The sequence below is a fragment of the Danio rerio genome, chromosome 5 (genome assembly GCF_049306965.1).
Source record: "Danio rerio strain Tuebingen ecotype United States chromosome 5, GRCz12tu, whole genome shotgun sequence".
Taxonomy (NCBI): Eukaryota; Metazoa; Chordata; class Actinopteri; order Cypriniformes; family Danionidae; genus Danio; species Danio rerio.
In genome coordinates, this window is record NC_133180.1 from 46,229,138 (window position 1) to 46,246,122 (window position 16,985).

General features: G+C 36.7%; 1 protein-coding gene across 6 annotated transcripts in view; it reads left to right on the plus strand.

Annotated features, from left to right (window-relative positions):
* Positions 1 to 16,985, plus strand: part of adamts3 (ADAM metallopeptidase with thrombospondin type 1 motif, 3) — a 214,814-nt gene that overhangs the window by 58,160 nt on the left and 139,669 nt on the right. For all 6 annotated transcript variants that reach the window (NM_001287096.1, XM_073949700.1, XM_073949701.1 and 3 more), the window contains 1 exon segment: positions 13,461 to 13,648. In NM_001287096.1, coding sequence (NP_001274025.1) covers positions 13,461 to 13,648 — 188 coding nt within the window.

Consider the following 16,985-nt stretch of genomic DNA (forward strand, 5'->3'; position numbering starts at 1 on the left):
CCGTCAATGTGGCCACATCTGTTTTTGTTTTGGGGAGGCAAACTGTTGTCTGGGAAAGAACTTCGTGGCCTGTTTCTCTCTCTCTCTGTGTCGCTCTCTCTCTCTTTCTGTGTTTGTGTCTGGGGTGTTTACATCTGGGTTGTTAAGAGGTCATCCCCCTGGGCCATTCCATGCTGGAAAACAATGCCTAACAGGCAATAGAAGTGGCAGAGTGTCCCCGTGTAGTCATCATACATGACATATCCCATTATCCTCCATGCTTCCTACACTCACTCAAGCGTAATGGCCAGTATTTGTAGGGGATATCACACCACATGAGGTTTTCATCCTCATGAATGAATTATAGACGTTCATTCTTTCACTTTCATGGTGCAAGGCTGACACAAGGCCTTGGAGAGCCGAACTCAAAAACACCGAACGTTTTATATTTACAGCAAAACAACAATGCAGAAAAAGAATTCTCCTTTCCCCCCCCCCCCCCTCCTGACCATCAAGGATGCTGTGCCTTGGGACAGTGGCGTGATTTAGCTGTCAAATGTTCTTTCTCAGATATTTGAAAGGATGTCATGACAACTTGACCTAAATGCTCTAAAGGAGAAATACAGTTACACAATAAATCTTGTATAAATAGTTGTCCAGATGCATAGTCAAATCAGCTGCTGAAATGAGTTACAGAGATTGATACAGATATTGATATTGTTATGGAGTATATTTAATTTCGACATGGATTCGGTCATTTGGTGTTTGATTATGTTTTCAGGGGTTTGACTCCAAGTAGCAATCAATCACTGCATGTTAGCAGTCAACAAGCAGACTTAAATAAGCAGTGTATACTAGCATGCCCTCCAACTTACATGACCATATAGTTTTTTATTAATTTATTTTTTAACTGTCCTCAAATATGCCCTACAAGAGTATTTACTAAAATTCTGCCCCTATTGCAAATGATGCATTGTGCTCATTCATTAGTGCTGAAATTCATTAATTATGTACCTTATGATATAACACTGACAACAGCCATGGGCTCGATCTCAGAAAACAGATGCATTGGTAAACTTAAATGTACTGTATTGTGTTTCAAAGCCTAATTGCCAAAAGTGCAAAAGTGAATTTTGTGATTTTGAAAGAGGTAAGGGATTGTTTGTAAAGTTGACACACTATTAAAAAGAACCTGCATTGTTATTGGCAACACCAGTCAAAGGTAATTTCTGACAACACATGCTGTCATTGTCTGTATTCAAATTTAAAAAGTATCCATTGGTCATAATAAGCTGCTTGCACAAACAACCTTTTTCACAAGGAAACTAAAAGGAGTGGAATGAAAGAGATTTCCCATTCATGGTCATAGACTTCTGTTGTCACGCTCATAGATAGAAAGGTAGCTCTGACTAATTTTGTACACTTGTGCTTTGCATTTAAACAGTCAAAGCCATGCTATTGCCATGTTTATCAGTTTGCTATCTATGCTTCTGAATTCATGGCCATAAGCATCTCTCTGTCAATTGTACCATTCATTCATTCATTTTCTTTTTGGCTTAATCTCTTCATAAATAAGGGGTTGCCACAGGAGTCCTTTAAAGTCCCCTTAAACTCAAATGATATAGACCTGTACAGATATCCGACTATACATTTGTGATCATGTGTCTTCATACTTCGTAATCATAGGCTTTATGTCATAAAATATATACACACATATACTATGTATCATAATATATACACTAGGAATGCAACAATACAGTTTGCGTATGGTTTAATACATACCTCGGTTTTTTAACACGGTTTTCGGTTCGGTTCTCATGGCTTGACACGTGTTTTTTTTTTTTTTTTTTGTTAATCTATAGGCAACAGCAATAGTAAAAGGTTGAAGAGAAAAAAATGAAAATGATTTATTGCAATACTCCTTTATTTTACTTAAAAGCCAAGAAAAGTACACTTGTTCATAGTGTAGTGTATAAAAAAAATAAACACTGAAATCTCACAGCTGCTGGTAGCCCATGTACAAACTGGGAAACACATACATTCCTACATTTTCAAAAAAATAAACATACTGTACATGTAAAGTTAATAAAGATAAATTTACTATTTCAAATAAACATGTACTTAAGTTAATTTAAATAAACCATCTTAATTATCTCGTGTTGAAAAAAGTGCAAGATAGTAGTCTGTACACGGATAACAAAAAGTCTGCATCTCCGAAAACGGCTGCAAATCTTTAGCAATGAACATCCCGGACTGCCTTTGTTATTTTTATGTGTCTCTCTGAACCAGTTGGGTATGTTTGCTTGAAGGATTCAGCGAGGGATTGTTGCTTTTTCGAGGACTTTAATACCTTCTCTGCTATCCTGCCTTAAGACAGTGATATTGCTGGGTAATGGCGCTGCAGATGTGCAGTCATGGTTATACGTGTAAAACAATACTTGCACACATTTATTTTTTTGTTCACCATTTATTCTTTCATTGGCATTATACTTACCAGCAAATCCGAAATGTCCTAATACCGCAGATTTGAAAGACGCCGGCGCTTCCTCGTACTGTTGCCTCACTTCGCCGGTGCTTCCTTGTACTGTTGCCTCACTTGACCGCCGCTTACCATGTTAAAATGCGGAATGATGGTTAAGCTCCCCCTAACTTTAAAGCATAGTGATTGAATATTTACACATAATAGTTTCCTCATCTCAGCTTGTAGACTTACAGGCACACACATTTAGTCAATTCGGGGAGATATAAAACCCACAGAAATTATTTAAACGCAAAACCGAGAAAACCGCAATTCACAAGCGCATATTGAACTGTGGATGTCGTACCGAACGGTTCAATATTATATTGGATATCGTGGCATCCCTAATATACACACATATACTACACTGGTTCAAGCCTCGGCTGGGTCAGTTGGCATTTCTGTGTGGAGTTTGCATGTTCTCCCCATGGGTTTCCTCTGGATGCTCTAGTTTTCCCCACAGTCCAGACATGATATATAGGTGAATTGGGTAAGCTAAATTGTCCGTAGTGTATGAGAATGTATAGGTGGTTCCCAGTGATGGGTTGCGGTTGGAAGGGCATCTTCTGCGTAAAACATGTTCTGGATAAGTTGGTGGTTTATTCCGCTGTGGCGACCCCAGAACAATAAAGGGACTAAGCCGAAAAGAAAATTAAAGAATGACTGAATGATTTTAAAGACATTTATACAACTGGCAACAAAAGTGCAATGATGTGGCTACACACAGGAGAATGAAAGGGCTCCTCACGGCAATAAATAAGAACAGAATGTGGTCAAATAAGTGGCAATAGAAATCAATAATTGTAAAAGGGGCAAAGCACATAACCTACAAGTCCAAAGACAAACACAAATCAATGTTGGGAACATGTAACAAAGAAATGAAATGATTCTTGAGCAGCAAATCGTCACATTTGAATGATTGTGTTACACTGAAGATCGGATTAAAAATGCTAAAAATCCACCTTTGCCATCACAACAACAAAATAGCATTTTAAACTATATTAATGTTGAAAGCAGTCAGCCAGTTTCAGTTGCAATTATATTTCACAGTATTTCTGATTTAAATGCAAAAGCAATCATTGCAAAGTGACGTCTTTTAAAAACATGAATAAATCTGACCAACCTAGATCAGACCATATGAATGGTAAGGTATGCAGCTTTCTTTCTGGATAAGTGATTTTTAAAAAATCTCTCTGTGGTCTTGCTTCAGCTCTCAAAAGCTCTTTTTCAAAGCAATGCTCTCAATTGTGTATTAATTATGCTGTCAAATGAGATTTCTTTTTTTTCTGCTGGAGACTAAAAGCATGAGGCCCAAAATATGAATCAATATTAAACGTGACTGTCAGGAGTTTGCTGTGCAATGAAAAACCTGGATAATATACAAAGTAATTGAGCAGCCTATTGAGCACATTTCAAACTTGGAAATGAACTGACTGTGAATTCTACACGAATGCACAGCTGCGTGTTTAGGTAGCAAAGAGAAAGAGAATCCATGTCAAGGTGTATTGATTGTGTGTAGCAATTGTTAGATTAAGAGACCTTCTGGAGCAAACAATGTAAACAAACACAAATCAACACACAATAAAAGAAGACCATTACAGGATTTAAAAAAAAAAAAAAAAAAAAAAAACAGCTTAGACAACGAGTGTCCAAACTCAGTGCTGGAGGGCTTGTGTCTTACTGAGTTGCTATATCTAGTTCACTAGGACATATAACTAATATATATATATGCACATACATACATATATATATATATATATATATATATATATATATATATATATATATATATATATACAGTTGAAGTCAGAATTATTAGCCCCCCTGAATTATTAGCGCCCCTGTTTATTTTTTTCCCCAATTTCTGTTTAATGGAGGGAAGATTGTTTTAGCACATTTCTAAGCATAATAGTTTTAAAAACTTATTTCTAAAAACTGATTTTTTTTTATCTTTGACATGATGACAGTAAATAATATTTTGCTTGATATTTTTCAAGACACTTCTATACAGCTTAAAATGACATTTAAAGGCTTAACTAGGTTAATCAGGTTAACTAGGCAGGTTAGGGTAATTAGGCAAGTTATTGTATAATGATGGTTTGTTCTGTAGATTATCGAGAAAAAAAATAGCTTAAAGGGGCTAATAATATTGTCCCAAAAATGTTTTTAAAAAAATTAAAAACTGCTTTTATTCTAGTCGAAATAAAACAAATAAGACTTTCTCCAGAAGAAAAAATATTATCAGACATACTGTGAAATTTTCCTTGCTCTGTTAAAAATCATTTGGGAAATATTTAGAGAAGAAAAAAAAATCAAAAGGGGGCTAATAATTCTGACTTCAACTGTATATATATATATATATATATATATATATATATATATATATATATATATATATATATATATATATATATATATATATACATACAGTACATATATTTCCTGATATTTCATTTTCACAAATGGGTCATTAAAAGTTTGAATAGTTTGAAGCCAAATAATAAGGACTGTCATTTTTAACAGCACCCATCTTCAAATCCAGTCAAAAATCTTTTAAATGCACAAATCAACAACATTTTTCATAGTTTTACCATAGTAAGACTATAACATGGCCATGGTTTTGAGGCAGAGATGTGGCATTTCCATGTAACATTTTAATATTTTTTTTAATTAATAGAAATAAATAATATGTATATATATATGTTATATATAATATATTAATGTTTTATTATATTTTATGTTTTAATACCAATTTTTCTGTGATGGGTGAACAGAAATATACTTTTCTGTTGCAGCTGGAAGGGCATCTGCTGCATAAAAATTAAATGCTGGATAAGTTGGCGGTTCATTCCTCTGTGGTGATTAATAAAGGACTAAGCTGAAAAGAAAATGAATGAATGAAGTATAATAATACAATTGCATTATTAGTTTAGGGTTAGTTCACCCAAACATGTAAATTTCGTTATTTATTACTCACTGTCATGTCATTTAAAATCTCCTGAGACTTTCTTCATCTTTTAACATGCATGAATATGAGATTGGAGATTTGAGATTAAATCCAAGAGCTCCTTGATCCTGCAGCAACAGTCTCAAGAGCAGTTTAGAGAGGAACCAAAAACATTCTCAAAACATTTTGTGTGACTTCAGCAGAACAACTGTATGCAAACGCTCAAAGAACACTGTGTGCCAAAATTATGTAAAAATGATAAACAATGAATATAGTTATAAATGATTGTTTGCCAAGGCCTTTATGTCTGTAATAGTCAGGGTGTGCATTTGATATGGAAAGTCAGAAGTGCAACACACAACCATTGTATTATCTATAATAAACACGCACCCTTACCTGACTTGGAAGACGTAGATGATTAAAGCTTTTTTTTTTTTTTTCCCTGTGCACAGCAGTGTTTTTAAAACATGGAATGTCATCTAAAATATATTTATATACTATTAATGTTCTGAAGATAAACTTAGATTTCAGGGTTATTGTGCATTTGCATTGGTAGTTTAATAGTTTCAATAAAAATTACAAATACCATAGAAACCATACACTAAGGCTATTTTTTAGCAGATCATGTTTGGTTATCATGACCTGCAAATGCAAGAAGATACGATTGCAAATTCAGTATTTCTTTTTTGTGATCAACATTTTACTGTCTTTAGATTAACAAAATAACTGAAATTCAAACAAACAAAGAGGGAAGGGGGAGCAACACACATATCAACAATTTTTCAATCTGAAAGAGAAGAAAAGAAGGTGTGTGTGTGTGGGGGGGGGGGGGGGGGGGGGGTTCCGGAGACCTGGAATGTCAGAATATCACGTTTAACAACTATAGTGAGATGCGATCCAAGGTACATCCTTGATAAACTTTCCGACGTGCACTGCTCTCTGGAGTGTGCATGACAGTGTGTGGCTGTCTGTGTGTGTGGTTTTGTTTGTGTGTACGAGTGTTCACGTGATGTGCGTTTCAGCGGACGAAGGGGTGTTTAGCAATGCTAGGAAAAACGGTGTGGATGTGGATAATTTTAATTCTAAAATGCCATTTTAACACTGACATATTGTGCCTGAGTGTGTATTTTTCGTGAGCGGGTTTGCGGTGGGGGTGGGGCCCATATGAAGCAAGAGATTGTGATTACATATGATGATGTGTGCGGGTGCTGTAGTGCTTTTCCATTTCTATGGGGTACATTTTGAAGCCCTTCCCCTTCACACTCAGTTTTAAGGGCCAAGGGGAAGGGGTAGGGGTAAAAAAATTAAATTTGGATTGGGCCTTTATCAACTTGTAGTAAAAAAAAATAAATTTACAAGAGACCACAGGTCAACAACAATCAGACATTCCCAAAACATATGGAGAAAAGTACCTGAAGATACAATGTTACAGATATGAACATTTTATTTCTGAAATATTTTTTATCTGTGTTCAAACTCAAGCTACAGTTACTTTCAATTAGGGGTGTCAAAATTACTTGTTTCTTCGGTGCACCGCGATGCAGACGTGGACAATTGGCTATCGGTTCAGTAATAATCATAACCGGTTATTATGTACTGACGTCATTTACCTCATATACGCTCTGCGAGGGAGGTGAGCAAAGGTTCACTGACAATTACAGCAGTAGCCCATATTTTTCTGCGATTGAGGGAATGAAAGTACTCTATTTCTCTCTCTTTCACTGTGGCCCATTTCACCTGCTGGCGTGACTTTTCATCTCGGCTGCTGGCGTGACTTTTCCTTCTCTCTCTTTTCCTCTCAGCTGTATGCATTCCCGTGGCTGTACCTGTGCATTGTCGCAGGACCTGACCAGATTTCATGCGGCGTGGGAATAAATTTCTGAATAAATCGCGGGAGCGTTCGGTATCTCTGGTGTAATTTTAATAGGAGTGGGCGGTCTCACAATATCGCTCCCGAGCGAGCGAGCAAGCAAGTGCGTGTGGTGTGTGTGTGTGTGTGTGTGTGTGTGTGTGTGTGTGTGTGTGTGTGCGTGTGTGTGTGCTTGTGCGTGCGTGTGCGAGTGTGTTTGTTTGGTACTGTCTTTGTTTGTGTATGTGTGTGAGTGAGAGACAGTGTGGTGCTGTGTTTCCGTGTGTGTGTGTGTGTGTGTGTGTGTGTGTGTGTGTGTGTGTGTGTGTGTTTATAGCACATAGTGTTTACAGCTTGTTATAGCCACCCCCCAAAATACAACACTGTGAATGGAAAGTATCGTCAATGCACCGTGATGCACCGAGATATCGAATTGAACCGAATCGATGGCATGATATTCATAACCGACCCGAACCGTGAGACCAGTTTAGGTTTACACCTCTACTCTCAAGCTACTGTCAACTGTGCACTTCCAAAAGATAAAAGTTTATTTATTAATTTATTTTGCTTTGGTTTAGTCTCTATTTTCAGAAGTAAAGATAAAATAACATTACTATTATTTAATGTTTAGCTCTACCAAATCATTTGCTGGTTTCACATGCTCTTAAACTGTAGTGGCATTTTTCTGAAATGTTAGTCTGAAGCCCTGGATATTCCTTTGAACATAAACTAAAATGGCATATTGTTATTTAAGTCTGTTTTACAGCAAATAATCTGTCAGGGTTACCACTTAAAATTGGTAATTGCCTTTCTGATCAAGTGAAAGCTAGTCTTGCAGCTCTGGTTGATTTCTTATTATATTTACAAATGTCTTTGGTATTTGGTTTCAGTTAATGCTGACCTACATGATCAATAGAGCAATTTTTGACAACTGCAAGGCGTAAGACATGATTGGGATAATAATTAAATCTGATTCAAATCATAACCTCATTCACTGTGGAGAAGACACCAGGTCTTAGAGGAATTTTTTTTCTCTCTCACATTTAGGTCAGTTTATTAAGTCAGTTTATTGGATGGCTAAAAAAGAAGATTCTATTTGATCCGACGTCTTCTGTTTGTTTTCTTATGAGAAATGTAGTTTTCACCATAATGATAGATGTACATTCACTCAGAAACCTTTGGAGCAATATAGATAAGAATTAATTAAAATCATCAGAAGATATTTAGAGTAACAATTAAAAAGTTAAAGATCACCTGACAGCCTCCAATAAGGCGTGTTCTTAAAAAATCTTGTACAGTAAACCCCCTACTGTTAGCTTTTAGAGCGCAATGTTTGCTAACTCAGCTGCTCTTGTTTACAAGACTTCTCTCATGTCCCAATAAAGAGTTAAAGTAGCTCCCGGCACATTAGATCACAGCTAGTGGTGTTATCCTTAAGCGCCACGTGGAAGAATTCCATCCAAACTGCCTCCTGCAGCATCCTTTGATCCTATTGCTGTTTGTTATTAGCACGCTGTTGCCTGCTAATAGTTTTTACTTCCAGGGAAGTAATCACCCTCACCCTTCTTAGATGGTTGTTAATCCTCCCATGTTTTCTTCAAGCAGATAGGAAACTATTTTCTCAACTGAGGCCTTGTCCATACGCCAATGAGTTTAGGTCAATCAGCCAGAGGTGGGTAGAGTATCCAAAATCTACAGGTATACTCAAGTAAAAATAAAAGTAACAAACTTAAAAGTTACTCGAGTAAGAGTCAAAAGTATCTGATGAAAAATGTCTCAAGTAAATACTGTAGGTTCTAGTCACTTTTAAAAACATATATATTAAAAATAAAGTTTAAATATTATATTTTTAGTGGTCGAGAGTGTGAAAGACTAATATGTGCTGGGCCAATCAGTTATTCCATTAAACTGCACTTTCTTTAGTTGACTCATAGTTGCCATTAATAAGGTTCAAATCGGAATAATTTTGACACCTACCACTATGTGTTTTTCAGGTTGGAGCTGGAATTCATGTTTGTAAATGTTGCAATGTCAGTTTAATGTACAGGGTGCATCACATTATGAAACTATTCTTGTTGAAATCTTGAAGTGAAAACAGAGTGAACTTGAGGCCGTGGGTGACATCGTCGGATAAACTTACTGCACAGACAGCGTGAATGTCCTTCTCAACATAGCGTGATCGCAGTATAAACTTGCACGTCTTCTTCCACTTCAAGTCCTCATTCTAACACAGCCGCATGCGCACCGTAACCAAAAACGGGGGATATTTGCAAATTATATAGGCAAACAAGTCCTAACGAAATTGTTTTTCTCTAATAATTTGCTTGAGTAAAAGTACACATCTTTAAATCTACTCAAAAAGTACACAAACAACTTTACTTAAGTAACCACCAACCTCTGCAATCCGCAAAATATTTAATATTGTTTCAGCCCTCCATGTGACACTGGTGTTGTCAGTACCATAAAACAAACTTTTTGGAGAATGGGTTGCAGAGTGGGAACATCTCAAAACATCACCCACAGCATATTCAATTACAGTAGCCATCCAACTTTTTGGAAACAATTTTTTTTTATTTTTTCAAAGACTGTTGAAATAAAAAATCCACTATTTGTTTTACTTTTATTCTATGCAGCAGCCATGTGCACCCACTGGCAGGTAAAATATGCTGCTGACATTTTGTACAGTATTGCCAAAGCATGTGAGATATGTATACAATTTGTAATAAATCAACATCATCAAATAGAAAAAAATGTATTTACAGCATTTGAGAAATTAATAATATTAAGGAAATCTAAAAAGTATAATAATTACAAAAAATTAAGACTATTAAATAAGGCAAATGAGTTCTAATGATGTACTTAAATTTTGCAGCCAGTTTTTACCTAATTTCGTCCTCTTTGAGTAAACAAATGTTTATTTGAGTCGTTTATATCTAATAATTTATTATATACTTTTTCTCTCAGTCTTGTGGCTGTGCACACGCTGTCAGCTGCGGCGCCAAGTGAAAGTAAATCAGGCTTAAAATAAAAATGAAGACGGCTTAGAAAACGAAACCAAAAGCCGGATCTCTGACATTTTAGAAGATTTAGAAATCTTAGACAGACACCTTTTTAAGTCCCAAAAAAGGTACATTTCTGTTGGTTTCTGCAGAGCACATAAGATTGTCTGTGGAAGTCTGTGGGACTGTTCTTGCGCACGCACAACGAGAAGTAGGAAACGTGTAGGGCGAGAGAAGATTTTCTACTAGTTAATCGATCGAGGATGTTTGGCCATTGGGCGAGTACAAAAAAAGTATAAAAGGATGATAATAAAAAAATAAATAAATGTCAAAAATATGCTTGGTTGACTGTTAAACTGTTGAATATAGTCACATGATATACTAAAATCAAAGAAGAATGCAGCAAGATGTGTATTTGATGCAGTGCTTTGCACACATAGGCTTTACTTGGGTGGACCACCTATAGTAGGTATATATTAATCCATTGTTTCTATGTCGACACAGACAATTCTTTAAACAATACCGTGTGGATGTAGCCTGAGATCTTAAATAGAACAATAACAAAAAAAGCTAATTCAAAAAAGTCACACTATCACAAATGTGGGAATACATTCCACAGAATTAAAAAAGTAATTGAATTCTCAATCTGTTCACCAAATAATATCAGAGTAAGCTGTCAGTTTAATGTCAGTTTAATTTGTTCATTACTTGTTCACATGTATTACTTCATTATGACAGTATATGCAATTTATAAGCATCTAGCCAGAATCTAAAGAGATTTTTATTCAGTATATATACTGTAGGTTTAATCATGCAACATGTTTTCATGTAGTCTCCTGCATTTTCTAGTAGAGAGAAAAAAAAGTGTAATTTTCAGCAATTCAGCATAAAGTGAGGTGCACTAATAAAATGTTAATGGATTTAAGCAAAAAAAGTACAATTAAAGTACTAAACCAAGGCATGTGGTGCTTAGTTTTTTTGTGTGTCATCATTATAAAAGATGCCATGTATGCATTCAATTTCTCCTCCACAGCAGCCTACAGCCTCCTGACTCATTTTATTGTGCATAGTGAGGCTGGCAAGCCAACCTTGTTTTTACGAGTGGAGAATTGAAATGAGATCAAGTTGAGGTCAACACAAACATATTTTAACTACAGCAGTTTGAACTGTTGTTTGCCGAATTGCTAAAAAGTTATCAGTATGAGGGTAAAAAACTATACATTTCTTGTCAAGCCATCCTTCTGCAATCTTATACAAATATTGCAGCATTAATAGCTAAAAATGTGGGGGAGCGTTGCTGTTATGCGATTGTATTGTATGTAATGTATTGTGTATTTATATTGCGCATATATATATATATATATGTATATGAGGTACATTATAAAATAACACATTTATAGTTATGCGGTGGCACAGAGTTAGACCTCTTTCCTGACTTCTTCACACTGGCACAGCAAGGTGTGTGGCTTGATATCACTTTGTTTCAGAAACGCTATTAGTTTTGTAGTGTGAAGGGACGCTGACAACAGAATGCTGATCCGAATGCAGGGTTTATTAGCAGAATGGTCAGACAAGCAACAGTCAGCACAGGGGAAAACAGATGTGTACAGGAAATTCAGAGACGTGGTCAGTAAACAGGCGGATGGTCAAAAGGCAGGCAGCAGACAGGAATAAAAAATACCGTACAAAAAAGCAAGAATCTAGCAAAGCAAGGACATTGAGTCATAATGTCACAAACAGCAAAACAAGACTCGCAAAGTCTGTGAGATATGTAAACTTGCGGCATTTGAGGTGCTATTTGTTTTTATGTTTGATTTTGTTTATATTTACTGTTGCACTAAAGTCCAAAAGTAAAGAATTGATGGTATTTATTACTTGATTGTTAAAACTACCTCACAGAAGTGCTCTGTTTGTTAACAGAGCTGTTCAATGGTAAAATAAGGAACAAACTGTATCTGTTAGTTCGCTTTTCATTATTCTTTTTAATGTATTATAGAATTATCAGATTAGGTTTTGGTATCGGTAGATACACAAAATCAAATGACTCGGATTCGGACTCAAGGGCAAAAAAAAAACAAAAAAAAAAACTAAGATATCTTTAGTAACAGTAACAACACAGGCTCACGGAATACATTGTGCATCAGTAAAGCAGATCTTTTTTTCCCGCAGATTGTGAATCAGCAAAAAACATGTACAAAACACAGCATCAATAAACATCAATATTTTTAAGTATGTGCAGTTTGTGTCATTGACTCTTTTGTCAACTAAAGTTGGTGTTCTCAGATGAATGACTGGTTGGATGATGGTATAAGTGTACTGTATATTTCTGTTTACGTGAGACTACCCTCTCAACCTCAAACAACAAAAGAGTAAACATATATATTGTTTTCATTTTGCACTGTATAATGGTGTGAATTTCATTATCTGCCTCTTACACATGTATAGACCAATTTTCCAACAACACCTTTAATGTATACACACACACTCACACACTTTGTTTGACCTGTTTTATGGACTAACTCTGCAGTTTTGCATTCGGGACATGGTAGATTTCCATTGGTGATCTGGATGGTCTCATTTGCCATCACAAGTCATTTTTAGAATTGGGGCCGGCGGGTTAGGCAGGTTTGCCATGTGTGCGTTATCCGCGCTTAACCATGTGTAAATGGCAGCCCCTCAGGAGCACGAGGGTGTGCTTGGAGACGATGTGGTCCAGAGAACCTGTGAGGGACACACGGCACGTCTGAGCGTGAGGGGAAGCCCTGTGCTTTTTGAAGTGGAACCTCAGAGACTGTGTTTACTCTTTTGGGAGCTGGGCCACACAAGAATGCGTGTGTCATGACGGGATGTAGGAGCTGAGGAATGTTCCTCACAATCCCCACACTGTAGCTCTGAGCCAGCCAAAGAGCAAGACGTTTGGAATATTTATTTAAGCAGCAGCGTTTAAAAAAGACATTGGTTTATAGCATAGATTGATGTTGGATCATGAAGAGCCCATGTTATGATTGCTTTCTGTTGTTCTTGGATGACATCCACTTAGTCTCTGTGAAAAAAAGCTTGATACTTTGTATTCATCATAATTGACAGAGGGTTTTTTTCTGTTTAATATGCTGTTTTTAGCTAATGTTGAAGATAAGGCACTCTAAGACTAACCGTTTTGTCTTGCAGAGCCTGAATTGGACACGCCAAGAATGCTGGACAATATTGCTAAACAAGTCAACAAGACAGTGAGGAGACGGAGACATGCTGGTGATGAGGACTACAACATTGAGATTTTGCTCGGAGTTGATGATTCTGTCGTCCGATTCCATGGGAAGGAGCATGTGCAGAACTATCTGCTCACCCTCATGAATATTGTGAGTATGCCACCATCCTTTGTACACTGTAAAAAGTGATTCATATGTTTACTTTAAAAAATTGTGCGAGCCAGTCATAACCAGTGGTGGAAAGAGTACTGAAAAATCATACTCAAGTAAAAGTACCATTACTTGCCTAAAAAGTTAGAGTAAAAAGTATCAGTTGTAAATATTACACAAAGTATGAGTAAAAAGTAGCCCTTTTAAAAGTACTCAAGAGTATTGAGTATTCATACCTGTCAACCCTCCTGTTTTTCCCGGGAATCTCCTGATTTTTAAAGTTCTATCCTGCTATCATACCGTATAGGTATTTTCCCTTATTTCTCCCATATTTTAAGTCTTTTTCTGAAGGCTGGCAATAAACATTAAAGAGCTGATCCTCCCTATATGCAACCCATACCGCCAAACCACCAGGGGGCGCCCCTTGCTCTTAAATAGGAGTCTGTTCTGTGCTTTCGCTTTGTTTAGGATTGAAAATCTTTTAAAATAAATATAAAAATGGCAGGATTCCCTTTCCTTTTCATTACAGGTGCTGTCTCCCCTTCATATGCAATCCTCAAAACAGTCATATAGCAGTGCAGGACTGTCAGTTTACGCGCTCCATAGTAATAAATAGACGCTGTTTGCCAAACAAATTCTATTCATGCAATTTGAAGTGGAGCGAAAGTCTGGGTTTTGAGTGTGTATTTGAACAGACATATACACATGATTAATTATAATAATATCTAAAGATGTCAATCTTGGTGGGTTTTTTTGGTAGCAGTTAATATTGCTATTTAGATATGTCTGGCTCATAGATCAAAAGACATGAGACCCAGATAGCATATGAATGTGGGCCACTTTAGACAGTTATGTAGCACTGGTGGTCTTCCTTCGGCCCAGACAAAATGAATGTGAGCAAATGCAAAAGGGAGCCAAAGATTCCAACTCAAATATGGGCCATTTAAGGGAATGATTTGGCACGTATGGCAAAATGTAATCTTAATGTGAGCCTAATGTAGTCCATGTGGAAAATGGTCAATTCGGCCCAAATGACAGAGGACAAATGTGGGCCACAGTTTGCAAAAATTTGGCATGGTAATTTTTTCTGTAATCTGTGTCTAAACCCAAAATGGCTCACATGTGTAGGTGCAAATGTGGCCCAGTTATCTTAAGACATTTGTGGGCCACTTTTGTCAAATATTTGGCACAGTAAGCACTGGCTAATGTGGCTGTAAGCCGAAAGTGGCACAAAGAAAATATGGCAAATGTGGCCCAGTTATTTTAAAACATATGTGAGACACTTTTTGCAAATATTTGGCACAGTAAGCTCTGGCTAATGTTGCTTTGAGCGTGAAGTTGCCCAGTGAAGATATGGCAAATGTGGCCCAGTTATCTTAAAACATATGTGGGCCACTTTTGGCAAATATTCGACATAGTAAGCTTTGGCTAATGTGACTGTGAGCCTAAAGTGGCCCAGAGAAGATATGGCAAATTTGGCCCAGATCTGGTTTAATTGGTTGAATTCTGACTGATATATGAAATTACTATTGCTTAATTGTGGCCCAGATCTGGCAAACAGGAGCGGACCGCCCAAGTGCCATCATTCCATGCGGTATGTGGGCCAAATTTAAGTATCTGGTGTGGGTCAGATCTGGGCCAAAATAAAAGGAAACTGTGGCCCAGAATAGGGTCAGTTCAGGTTTATTTGGTTGAATTCTGGCTGAGAAGTTTATTGCTATGGCTTAATTGTGGCCCAGATCTGGCAAACAGGAGCAGACTGCCCAAGTGCCATCTTTCCATACCGTATGTGGGCCGGATGTAAGTATCTTTTGTGGCCCATATCTGGGCCAGAATAAAAGCAAACTGTGGCCCAGAATAGGATCAGTTCTGGTTTATTTGGTTAAATTTCGACTGAGATGTGTGTTGCTATGGCTTAATTGTGACCCAGATCTGGCAAACAGGTGCGGACTACCCAAGTGCCATCATTCCATGCGGTATGTGGGCCGGATGTAAGTGTCTGTTGTAGGCTGTATTTAAGCTACATGATTTTTTCATTGGCGAGGTAAAAGCATTTGCGCATAGACTTTGCTTTTTCATCTGAAATGTGGCACTGCACATTCGTGAATATGGAAATGCAAACGGTAATGCAGGATTAACAAATGCATTTGAAAATTGTCCAGTATATCCTTCCATACTTACTTATTTTACTCAGTATATGACTACAACTAGAACAACATACCATTACTGACAAAAAACTACAAAAAAAAGAATATTCAGCATGCTCAACTTATAATAATGTTTAAATAGTAATGTTTATAGCCATTATAATATAAAAGAGCAAGTGTTTTTCCCACTAAGAATATTTAAAACCCCAGAATAACATTTGGAATAATACAGCCAGAGAGTACTTTTATGGTTTATTTATTGATATCAATCAAACGTCAGTTTGCTTTAAATGAATTTTAGATTTTTCCCCCAATGGTATCTTCAATCTTTAAAATCTTTAGCCATTAAATCAAAATATTATAGGCGGATAACATTTTAATAAAGGACTTCTATAGCATTTTTGAGCTTCATAGGTGGGAAAGTATCTGCATCTGAAGTTAAAGAAGCAAAAAACATACATGCCAAAATACCTCCTGGGTCGAATGCAGAAAGTGGATGGCAGCAATTAGCATTACCTTATACAAAAAAGTCATTAAAATACACCTGTAAAGATGCTGAACTTCTACAAAGGCTAAAATTGTCCCTTGCCTTCCTATTTCCCACTGTTTTGTTTTGTTTTATTGTTTCTTTCTTGGAGGAATTTTTGAACTACAATTGTTGAAACGGAGGACCCTATTATGTGTACAAAACTGACAAGTGTTTCATTTTGTAAATTGCACTTTTCTAGGGAGATTTTTTAAAATGCACCATGTCATCTGTGAAGATAATGCATCATGCGTCATTCAGAGAGTCAGCCTGAAAACCATAGGATTCAACTGTAGACACACACACAGTGCTTGTAAGCTCCTTATGTCCAATATTTTCATGTTGCCCGTCTGATTGTAAAATGTTACAGCATCAAGAACAAACCAACCCTTAGTTTTGCTGGAGCAATTTGCAAGAGTTCAAGTAGCATTTGCTTTTGCGTTTTCTTTTTGCCTTTTCAAATAAGGCATAGGCGCAAATGTGAGCCACTTGACAGTTTGAGGAACGCAATATCTACAAAGCAGCTTTGAATATACAGTTATACAAAATTCAACCGCTTTTTTTGAAACTTCAGAAGTTCTTCCTCCAGTAGATGTCCCTGCTGCTCTGTTCAGCAGTGCATTAATGAGGTGTCCTCTATAGAGTTGAAGAAACCCTCACCAAT